The sequence below is a fragment of the Pagrus pagrus genome (genome assembly GCF_965226575.1).
Source record: "Pagrus pagrus genome assembly, chromosome: 2".
NCBI classification, from domain to species: domain Eukaryota; kingdom Metazoa; phylum Chordata; class Actinopteri; order Spariformes; family Sparidae; genus Pagrus; species Pagrus pagrus.
Genome location: NC_140186.1, coordinates 34,169,095 through 34,181,163, shown reverse-complemented (window position 1 = coordinate 34,181,163; position 12,069 = coordinate 34,169,095). Strand labels below are relative to the sequence as shown.

Below are 12,069 nucleotides of genomic sequence, written 5' to 3'. Positions count from 1 at the left end.
CTGTCCCTATGAAACAAAAATAATAATAATGCTAATGATAATTGATTTTGTTTGATTGTTTTAGATGTTTTCTTTAATTAGATCAGAGTTTGATAGCATTCCTTTTTGCTAGTTGTTTTGGTTTTGTGTTGTTTGGGAGTGCTGGTAACACTGTGGGCACCCTGGGTTATATAGGTAGAACCATAGATGTATGATGCACCTGGGTGGGCCTATGGTTTGTTTTACCAGGGCAGGGGAGGCATGCATGATTCCTTTGTTCTTTGTGTGCCTGCTTGCTTTTTGGAAAAATGAACCATGAAAAGCAAAGGAACTTTGAATGGACATTGAACTTCTTTTGCCTGTGTACAAAACAAGCCCATGGTGCAGCAGTGGCTCTTTAATTTGCATTTTGAAGTTTGATGTAAAGTTTGACTTGGAGTTTTTGACAAATGGCCACTACAATGCTGTTTAATCAGCATCTTGATATGCCACACCTGTCAGGTGGACGGATTATCTTGACAGAGGAGAGGTGCTCAAACAGTGTTCTGGGACCTTATTGTCCTCTGAGAACAGCTTCTTTATTCACTTATGGAAAAAGTTTGTATTATTACCTCATTAATATTGTAAATATAACAATTCTGAGTTTGAATTTATTCTCCAAAACTACACAGTGCCCTTTAAGTAAAGACTGACTGAATGTTGTCATATGTGAAGGTTTGCTTGTTTTCTGCTACTGCACAACACAGTAATAATCTAATTTTTAGCATGCAGGAAATTATATGTTTATTATGTTTATTTTTACAATACCTTCAAATACAAATAGCCTGCAATAAGTAATAGCAAAATAACATTTTCGGTTATTAACCGTCCATTGTATAGACTCGTCAGCCCTCGAGGCTATGGACGGTGTTTTACAGTGGATGTGGGAGGGACGAGGGGGAGAGAGGTTTATCGTCCTGGACTCGGTTGTCCTAATCCGTTCTTAGAGGATAGAGGCTTAGTGGGACTTCAGGTCACAATACTGCCTCAGAGAGGAACATCCAAACAGCCAACACCTACTATTCATTTGTAGCTTTGATTCATTCCTTCTTCTTACTTACTCACCTTTATGTCTGCGGCTCTTCCTCTGGCTCTGACAGCTGTCTTCCGGTTACATCTCCTGGATTAATTGAAGGAACAACGCTAATCATTTCCACTGGGCTAATTTAGAGGCCATTTTAGTAGTTGTTGTAGGCTAGATAAGACCTTGTTGTCGAGACCTGTGAGGTTGTCATCTATCTATCTATCTATCTATCTATCTATCTATCTATCTATCTATTACTTGTCAAGATGAAGGACCGCCTGGCGCAGCTGAAGGAGGTAGGAGGTAGACTGTAGTCTGTCACTAGTTTGTCTGCAGCACCTGTTGCTCTCACAGGCCCTGAAGTACTGCTGTAGCCTGTAATATGACTTTACTATGAGCAGTCTGCTCTCTCTGTGTGTGTGAGCACAATGTGGTTCAGTCTGGGTGGAATGTTTCTGATGACAGTTAAAGATTAGCTCATTAATATCATCAAACTACAGCATATTTCAACAAAAAATGGACTAATTTAAACCAAATGTAAACTTTCTTATTAAATAAGGTTAACGTTATAGACTGGCCGAGTGTTTGACATATGACAGAACAGATTTGACACAGAAGAGTGTATTTTAGTGCATTCTATGAAATGTTATGAATAAAGCCTACTTGTAAATATCTGAAAATGGACAGGTATAGTCATCATCATATGATTCAGTATGATTCCATGTCAGGCTCAGGAGGCCTGTTAATTCACTGTTTAGTTTCAAGTGTGGTGGAGGAGGACAGTAGCGTGTGCGAAATACGCATTTGTTTAACCTGCACTCGGCCTCACGTGACAGTGGCACGCACAAACTGTACGCACCAACAACATGGGGAGCGTAGATGAGTAGCTGTCATGGAAATAACAGGTGGGATCATTTTCGCCCTTAATTTCAGATTTGTGGGGGGAAAAACAGGAAGACATTATGAAGAGGAGACCATGTTTTACACTCCTGAATATGATTTGTTTTGGAACCAGATTACTGCTTCAGGACTACTGTTAGACTGTTTAGATAATAAAATTATGCCTTTAAAGATGGAACTACTGGGGTATATCTGTGTGTGTGTGTGTGTGTGTGTGACAGGGACAGTGCACAGCCTCTTAGCTGCACCACGGTAAGCTATAAGCTAATGTACATCTCTAGTCCCTGTGCAGGAGACAGAGAGAACATGTGTTAAGAAAATAAACACTATACACTGATATAAAAAACAAAGTTAATAGAACTATATATTCACTAAACTGTTATATAACAACTTCAGCAGCAGATTTCAAGACGTTCAAACGCAACTATATCAACCAGATTTCAGGAGATAATGTTTATGCATTTGTGTGTTTTATGCATTTGTGTGTGATTGGTACATGATTGGGCTGATATTAACCTCGATTCCATCTTGAATTTAAATCAGTGAACCTTCCACACCAGTATTGACCTTCTGAATTTGTGTGTGCGTTTAACAGAAGAGTGATGCTGGAGGTGATGACGTCGAGGTTCCTGTGGAGAATGAGGCGTTCATGGATGATTTCTTTGCTCAGGTATTCTATTTTGGTCTGTCTGTCTGTCTATTTCTCACATTTCTTATAAGAAAATGTATTTAAAAATTCTTGCTTACTGGTCTGTGTGTGTTTGTGTGTATGCTTTTGTGTCTTTCAGATTGAAGATATCCGTACCAACATTGATAAGATTGATGAGAGCGTCACAGAAATAAAAAAACTCTACTCCACCATCCTGTCGGCCCCCACATCTGACCAGAGTAAGTGTCTCTGACACACACACACACACACACACATATACACACACATATTCATGACTTTTTATTCTTTCTAGCTGTTCATAATCTGCTCTCACTCTCTTTCAGAAACACAGGATGATGTTGAAGCCCTCACTAATGAGATCAAGAAGTCGGCCAACAACGCAAGAAACAAACTCAAGAGTCAGTATTTGTTCTTTTTTCATTTCTATTCAGGCTCACTTTTTCTTTGTTGGTTTGTTTTCTACTGATGCCAGCAAATTGTTCATAATTAAAACAAGATTAAGTATGGAGACAATGAACAGGTGGAAGAGATTTTCAAGTGTTATTATTGTCTGTGAGTAGTCCAACAAAGGACATTTCATTCAGCTTTATGTGAGGGTGGCAGATGCTTCCAGAGACAGCTATCTGAAAACCTCTGCACGGTTAGGAAAATGATGGATGGAAAAATATGTTTGTGTTTTGGGTGAAGTGACCCTTTAATGTTGGCCAATGTGTTATAAATGAGAGCACTTTCAGTTGAGCAGTTGATGCTGAGCGTCAATGTCTGCCACTCCTCACTGGCTAAACCATGCCAACAGTGTCATGCTTGAGTAGATGTATACTTGATGATAGTGTAATTATAATCCAGATTCATTCTTAATAGTGTAGGAAGAATTTATGTTGTGTCCAATGTGCACAGTTTCCTGAACAAGAACAATTGGAAGCAATCTCATCTCATATCTGTGGATGTCTCATTCAGTTTAACATAGAAATGACATTAATATTTGTTCACATTCTTTTGTCTCTCTTTGTGTGTGTGTGTGTGTGTGTGTGTGTGTGTGTGTGTGTGTGTGTGTGTGTGTGTGTGTGTGCACGCATCAGCTATTGAGCGCCAGCTTGAGTCAAACACAGATGAGAGAGCCTCAGCCGACCTCAGGATACGCAAATCACAGGTCAGACAACATTACTAACATTAAATCAGACTATATGTAGAACTGGAGCTAAAGTTTACACAGTCTTACATTGCGTGAGGAGGTGGAAGTTCTCAGTCATCTTCCCACTCGTAGAAGGCTGAGAAACACCTGCTCCAAAGAACTGCTAACTACTTTTGTAGTTGTACTATGACCTCTGGAGCCCTCTGTGAATAAAAGAGGCTTTAACTTTTAATCCATATTCAAAATAATCTAAAGCAAGCAATACAAATTTAGAAATACTAGGGTGAACAAGAGAAACCGCTTGAGAAAAAACTGCTGATTTATTGTGAAACTGACTCAGCATTGTGTATACCATGTATCATATTTAATGGAGCAAACCAGCAGCTCTGACAGTGTATTATACCACATAACATCTACTAACTTAAGTCTTCGTTTGAGCACTTGCTGTAAATGCTACTATAGTTTTACATCCAGGACATCCACACTTCTTTGGCTTCATGCGCCACTTAGCAGCTTTCATAGGAATGAATGTAGCTCGTCTTCTGATGCTGTATCCAGATGTTTGAAGTGTCAATGATTTTCCTACAGTTTTAGTGTCCCATGATTGAAATGTGGTTGGAGAGGCTGTTACAACTTTGCGTGACTGAAAATTTGGAGGGAACACTCACATTTGCAATGGTTTTATAAAGGATATGACAATATTATCCCTCAGCCTCCTCAGAGCAAAAATAGAAGCATTATATTACTGTAAACTGAAAAATTGTTTTTAAATGACATGCAGGGGAAACTCCAGTCTACATAATGACATGCTAAATATGACTGCAATTAAAAACTCACTCCCTTTTTAAAGTCAGTTAACATGTCATCTGCATTTTCATTACCCCAGCATGCGATCCTGGCCAAGAAGTTTGTAGAGGTGATGACAAAATACAACGAAGCTCAAGTTGACTTCAGAGATAAGAGCAAAGGACGAATCGCCCGACAGCTGGAGATCAGTGAGTTGTATTACATGTTGTAACTAGAATGGTACTCGGTAGAGTGTACACCTCTGCCAAAGCCCAACAGTCCTCTTTTGCACTCACTCATAAACCCCTTTCACACATGCACTGTAACAGTGGATTTATCCAGAGTTCACCCAGAGGAGCTGTATGTGTAAACACAAGTGTCTTATTGCATTATTTACCCCAAACTTTACCCTGCCAGCTCCCTAGTCCTCAGTCCAGGTGGGCCACATGCGTGAATAGAGCAGACAATTGTCCAGAGTGAATCCACATTGAGTGGGCATGTGGATGACGTGTATATCGTGTGACTGGAATGCAAATATCCGATGCTGAAGAAGAAGAGTCATTTTATACAGCCATGATGAAAAAAAAGAAAATGTCTCTGAACTGGAAAGATGAAGAGACTCGCAAACTTCTGGCGGTTCAGGCCAGCGCCGAAATCGTCAGTCAGATCCAGGGAGAGACTGTGTCCATTTTTGCTTCATATCCTGCCTCCTGCATCTGACCTGTCTGACACGGACAACCTCTTGTTGTGAGCTGCATATGTGAATAGGCAAATGTGGACAATATCCTGATCTGATTCTCTGGAAATGAAAAATGTCAAGCTGAATCAAGTAAACAAAAACAGACGGGCAACAAAAACAAAGGACAAACTGATGGCGCAGGGAACACTAAATACACAGGAGGCTAATCAGGGATAGGTGAAACTGATCAGGACAATCATAAAGGCAGGAAAGCAAGACAAAGGCAGGAAATAAATCCATAGGACACATGAGGGGGGAATACAACTTTTAAAAAAAACAGGAAATAACTAAACCCAGAACCATGACACAGTGCAAAATGTCTCTCCTTTTCACAAGTCAGGGCACTGACAGTTTGATATGTCATTGTTTCTCTGTCAGTACCTTCTGTATTTAACCAGGCCTGTCAGCTGTTAACAGATATGTATTTAAAACACTCGTACAACTGTTCTTTCTGCCTGTCACAGCGGGGAAAGCAACGACTGACGAAGAGCTGGAAGAGATGTTGGAGGGAGGCAACTCAGCTGTCTTCACTGCTGGGGTAAGACCTACAGTGTGTTGATCTGTATATGTTAATACATGTGCAGAGGGTCAACACAGTGACAGTAACACAACCAGAGCTGAACTGATTAGTCAATTCATCAATTAGACAATCAACAGAAAATTAATGGGGAACTATTTTGATGAATTGTTACAATAATTATAAGTAATCTTCAAGCAAAAATACAACAATTTAATGGTTCCAGCTTCTCATATATTTTGTCTTTTCCTTGTCTTACATGAGTGTGTTTGCCTGTTAGACTGTAGGTCAGACCAAACAAGACATTTGTGGATGCTACCCTTGACTTTCAGATAGTGTGATGGACATTTCTCACTACTTTTTTGTATTTCTGTCGGTTTTATGTGTAAATGTGCAGAAGTCTCCTTTCTCTGCTGACTTTTTTCATCTCTTCAGTGGAGCAGAAGCTTTAGTGGACGTTGAGGTCACGTGCTTCATCTATGTCATGATTTATTTGCTGAGCTTCCACTGCACTTTGCCCCATTTCTTCTTTAATTTTCATGTCCACTCAGGTGGAAACCCACCCACAGTCACACAGGTAGATTCTACTCTGTGGCAAATTTCTGTCTTGTTGTTTTGGACTGGATAATGTAAAGTGCACATTATGCATTATGTGTGCATAAGGTTGAATCAGCAGCTCTCTGGCACAGTCTCAAGTAAAACATGATGAGCTTAAAAGCTAATTCACAGGACTTGCATTCAATATACTGTGCAGGTTGTGCCTTTATTGACATTTACTGGCACAGATGTTTCACCAGATGTTTGAGTATGTAAGTTATTGTGTCATTCTGCTATTGTGGGAGGTATTAAGACACATAATTCTCACATATTTTTGGTGAAATAACAACTTTTCTCCTCTGATCTTCTCTTAACTTTAAATCATTTTAAACTGTTGTCATTCTTTTGCTGACCTAATTTTCTCCATCTTTGTTTCTGGGCCCCTCCCTGTGCAGATCATGGACTCTAAGATCAACCAGCAGGCCCTGAATGAGATTGAAGCTCGTCACAAAGACATCATGAGACTGGAAAGCAGCATCAAAGAGCTCCATGACATGTTCGTCGACATCGCCATGCTGGTTGAGAACCAGGTACACACACACAACAATGGCACAAGATTAAAATGTACTGTTTTGGGAGTGCCTTGGTAGCTAAATGGTTAAATTGGCTGCACATTGAGAGACGTTGCCGGTTCAATTCCAGCTGCAGACCTTTGTCTCCATGTCATACCCCTCTGATTCCCCTGTTCCCGTCTGCCTCTTCACTGTCTCTATCCAAAAATCTTTAAAAAAAATAATTTTTGGAAACTGCAACAGTATGAAAAATATCATTTGAAGAAAAAATTTAACTCTCCCACTATAAAAAAAATGGGGTTTTTAATTGGGCTGCATTAGCATTATACAACATGGTTGTATAATGGTTGGTAATGGTATTGTTTTACACCTGTGTTGTAATTTCAAACAAGAAAAGATTATGCGATTATCCCAAATTTACATGCATGAACTTGTAAATTAATTCTTAATGAATGTGTAGGAAATCATACAAAAGGTATGGGAAACATTGTTTGTCCTCTGCTTCATAAAGTAGTCAGGCACAAGTTGTGGTGTTTGATGTTTCAAGGAAAATGTACTGCTTATATGGCTCTCATGTCAGAATACTGGTGTTAATAGCAAATACACTTAGTATGAACACAGTCAGAAGTCAAGGCAACAGTGCTCAACTCCTCACACAGCCCACCCATTTTATCATTTGTTCCATTTCACTGTTTTGGCTCTAAACTTCTGATTGTCGTTGTAATGCAAGTCAAAAGTCTTGTCTGAATTATATAATAAAGATGAATAAAAACACAATTTCTCATCCAACTATGTAACAGATAAATTCTGTATTGATTATATAACTTGGGGTAACCAGCTTGTTAAACAATAATAAGCCCAGGTCATGGGAAACTGTGTACTGTGTAATAGTGTAACTAACAAAAGGAGTCCCACTGTGACTCTGTGTTTTGAATGAAGGAATATTATAGTTTAGATATATAATCACTTGTATCAGATATTCTGTGCATTCTTACTGCACAAAAAGAAAGTCTCTCATTTTCTCCCAGCTCTGTCAGTCCTACATTCCATATATTAGACTATAAAACTGCTCAGGTGTTTGATAAAATGCAGGTAAAGGTGATCACACAGATGTCCACCTTTACAACACAACATATTCCCACTTCCTGAAGACAGGAAGTTAAAAGACAAAACAAAGGAGTTTGAGTACTTCCTCATTGCTGAAATGCGTCATGGTCAATATCATAGACACACCGTGCCACTTGTTATCTGTCTGTCTGTCTGTGCTATCGTCTCTCGCATTATTTTGTCTTGTCCTGCCCCCCTCTAGGGTGGCATGATCGACAGAATTGAGAGCAACATGGACCAATCAGTGGGATTCGTAGAGAGGGCAGTGGCCGACACTAAGAAGGCAGCCAAATTCCAGCAGGAGGCGCGCAGGGTAAGATGAGACTGATTCAACAACGACATGGGCGAAATGAATCGTTAAAACATTTTTAATCATCACTAGTCAGTGATTTGAGGGGGGGTGTGGGAGGATGCCATCCCCCTGTCCATCCCCTAGTAGCAGAGAGGGAGCAGGCACAGAGGTTGTTTATAGTCTAGTCTGCCAGACTCACCGGTTCTTTATCTGACTGAATTCTGTGACAGAATCTGTCAGATATTTCAGAGCCCGGCTGTGGCTCTGAAAAATTAGTAGCCTAAAAACTGCCGTATGTTGATTAATCCATGGTGCTAAAGAAGCAGACAAAATCATAATTGCACCTTTTTCTCTGAGTCCAAATTTAGATAAGTATGTGAGTAAAATGTCCAAGGGGTCATGTGGTTCATGTTACTAATGAGAAAACCCTGCCTGAAAAAACTCAGTCTGCTGCAAAAATAAATAAAGGTGTATTTACTGCTTTAATACACAGTTACAAAAGGCAATTATTGTATGGAGAGAAGGGAGATAACTGGATAAAATGGAATTAAAAATGTCACAGTTATGGTTAAGGCATCCTGTAACAATGTCCTGTGTAGAAGGGTGTGTGCGTTGATTTGTGGTCTTGGGGCAGCATGTGTTCCCATTGTTAAAAATAATATTCACCAACTGGTCATATCATAGTGTGATATGACCAGTTGGTGAATAATATTATTTGTATCATACCGTATGATAATCATACCCAATTGTTTCTGTAATGTTTCATACATAACAAAACCGATCATCAATCATTTTTGCTTAATGTCGCATCTTCAAAAGCAAATGCCCAAATGAAACACCTCAGTTTGTTGTGTATCTGAAAAAAGGGTCCTTCCTTTTTCCCCACCTGAATTGTTTACAAGTAGAGCCATATTACTTAAACTCATTTCACTTTACAGTCTACCTGCTACGTCAGAATGAAACAAACCGCTTGTGATCTGCTCTCACATGTTTCACTTCAGTGGAATGTCATGTGTAAGGCTGCTAGATATTGGAGAAAATTGACTTTGATCTGATATTTTTGCTTTTTTACAATATATATTGCGATATGAAAAAATACACCCTGCCTTGTTTGGTAAATCGATCAAGAATGATCAATGAATGTTCACCGTGCATGCACAGCCTGCATGTCCCTCAGTTGTATACAAGAACCCAAATGGACAAAATGATGTAATATCAGACTTCTGTTGTAGGTTAGTTATGTAAAATGAGAGCCTTGTGAGTTTTTCCTTTGTATCGAGCAGCAAAAAAGTTGTAGCAGGACGCATTTGAGTTAATTTGCCTTACTTAACATTGCAAGTCTTGTGATGTGACCATGGTGCATGTGCACTTTGTGATGTTGATGCTGAAATAAAATACTGTACTGTTCTAGTTTTAGGTTACAAAATATACTCAGAGAACACAACAGAACCAACCCCAATATTTGTTTACAATGTTTAAAATGTTTGTTTACAAGGCTTGTGTATCAACATGTTCATATTCTGACCCATGACCATTTAGTCATGATTACTATCTTATTACATAGGTACTCAGTACTCATGTGTTGGACTGCTATCGATCTTAGAACTCACCTTTCATTTTGATCTGAATACATACCTGTAAAGTTTCATGACTGCATCTTTTCTAGGTTTGGGTACTATTGCGCTGACAAAATCTGTCCATAGACAGACATAATTGTAATTGTGCTCAGTCTTAGATTGTCCTGTGTGATTTTAACTCCAAACTTGTGGGAGAGGGGAATGTAACATGTTCTTTTCTGTGTCTGTGTCTCTACTGTACTCCAGAAACAAATGATGATCTTCTGCTGCTGTGTGATCTTGGCCCTCATCCTCGGTTCATTTCTCTACAGCTTCATCAAATAGAAAACCTGAATGAGTCCACCCACCGGTCCACACAGTAAAGCGGGGGCAGGGCAGAGCTGCTCTCTGCTGGTCACAATATAGAGCCTGCGCTCAGTTTATAGTCATTTCAACTCATTCAATTCAACATATTATGACAACTTTCTTAACTTTCTCAGGATGATCCTCTATCCAGATGAAGCTCTGAACATCCACCCTCCTGTTGCAAAAGGTCTGAGAAGAGATCTTAATATAACTAACAATATAGGCTTCATAAATGTGAGATGTATTGCAGAGTTGTTATATTATCAAAAAACATGTTCCACACACAATTACAAGTTGATTGTATGAAATGCCACTGATCTCAGTCTAATTACTGTTGCATTAATTGTATGAATTTGAATATTATTAGGTGCAGGATTTGTCAGTTATTGCTGGTTTATACGTGTAGAGATTTTAGATCAGTTTAGTCTGCAGAGCACAAAGTTGACGAGATGGAGCACTAGATGACAGGTCAAGGGGTCACCAAGATATTTATGGTTGACTGTCTAGGGCCCATGAATAACTACAGCAAATTTCATGTTAATCTGGCTGCTAGCCATTCCTAGCATGGCATCACTTTGCATTTATTTACACCTGTATCCACTTTTTCATATAAAAAAGTAGATTTCTTCCGTGTCTCAGCCTCACTTTCAGTGAAAGGGGAAGATCCCTCACAGAGCATTCAAACCAGAAAGATATTCTCAAGTGAGCTTCAAAAGATTTCTATTGCTCCATGAACTACTATCTCAAATGATTCAAATACAAGACATTGGTAAGATGTCAGATCTGCCTACACAAATAAATTGAAACTGAAAAACTAAATGAGATGGAAATGTTGTCATATCCAAGAAACAATTGAAAATGCTTTATAGATGAATAAGGAATGAATAGCAGTGGCTTTTAACATTTAAATGAAGTGAAAGTGAACCGACCTCGGACAGATATCCTTGTAGCTTGACTGCATGTCTACCACACTGCCCATCATCATGATGCATATCTATGAAGTCAGTATCCTAAGTATTGAGACAGCTGTGGTTATGCTTTTGTACATTTGTCTGTTGATTGTGTTTTAATATGGAAACCACTGTGCCAATACTTATGCTATCGACTGCATCGAATGATACAATTCATATCATGTTGTGGATTAATACCTACTATGACTCCATAGTGGGCCTTTATTTTAATCAAATGAAATCAAATGAAAGAAGAAAATCACTCTCCTTAAAAAAGTTACATGTAGGAGAGTTGATGCTGAACTGGTCAAATAAGTATTCGTAGTAGACGCTGTGTGACTAGAAGTACATGCTGAGTGTGTTAGACTAGAAATGAAAATAAACACGGCCCTGCTTTATTTGATTACACTGACACTGCCTTGGGGGTGTTTTACTGCTTTAGGTCTTTGTTGTTTGTGTATTTATTATTAAGAATGCTTTCGTTTTTAATATGTGTATGTGTGTTCCCCCCTTCTTTTTTAAAGGACCACAGCTGTATTTTTAAAGAGCTTGTTCATGTTGGTTTTACTCTGGTTGATTTTGACATTCGCATCTTTCCTCTTTGCTCTAGATCCACAATGACAGTGGCACTGCAGCCCACTCTTAGTAGTGTCAGCCTTCTCTTAATGCATATTTGGATTTTATCTTTTGCAATTTCAGCCTTCTTGACATTAAAAATGGTCACTGGCTCATGCATAGATCAGATCAATATTGAACATGTTTCTACACATTTTACGTTTTTCGTCACATTTTACTCTTCCCCACGAATAATTGGTTTATGAAATATTGTACATAATTATTTTTGGGAGCAATACAAGCAGCAGCGTTTTCTCATATTCATGTTAGTGTCAAGCTACAGCAGAA

General features: G+C 38.9%; 1 protein-coding gene across 1 annotated transcript; it reads left to right on the top strand.

Annotated features, from left to right (window-relative positions):
* Window positions 1-1,034: 1,034 nt before the first annotated feature.
* On the top strand, window positions 1,035-10,203 carry stx3a (syntaxin 3a). Its single transcript, XM_084365836.1, has 10 exons — window positions 1,035-1,338; window positions 2,538-2,612; window positions 2,731-2,830; window positions 2,936-3,010; window positions 3,692-3,762; window positions 4,631-4,739; window positions 5,734-5,807; window positions 6,779-6,913; window positions 8,205-8,315; window positions 10,118-10,203. Exons 1-10 carry the CDS (start codon window positions 1,309-1,311, stop codon window positions 10,193-10,195), a joined length of 858 nt encoding a protein of 285 aa, XP_084221962.1. The 5' UTR covers window positions 1,035-1,308; the 3' UTR covers window positions 10,196-10,203.
* The last annotated feature ends 1,866 nt before the right edge of the window (window positions 10,204-12,069 follow it).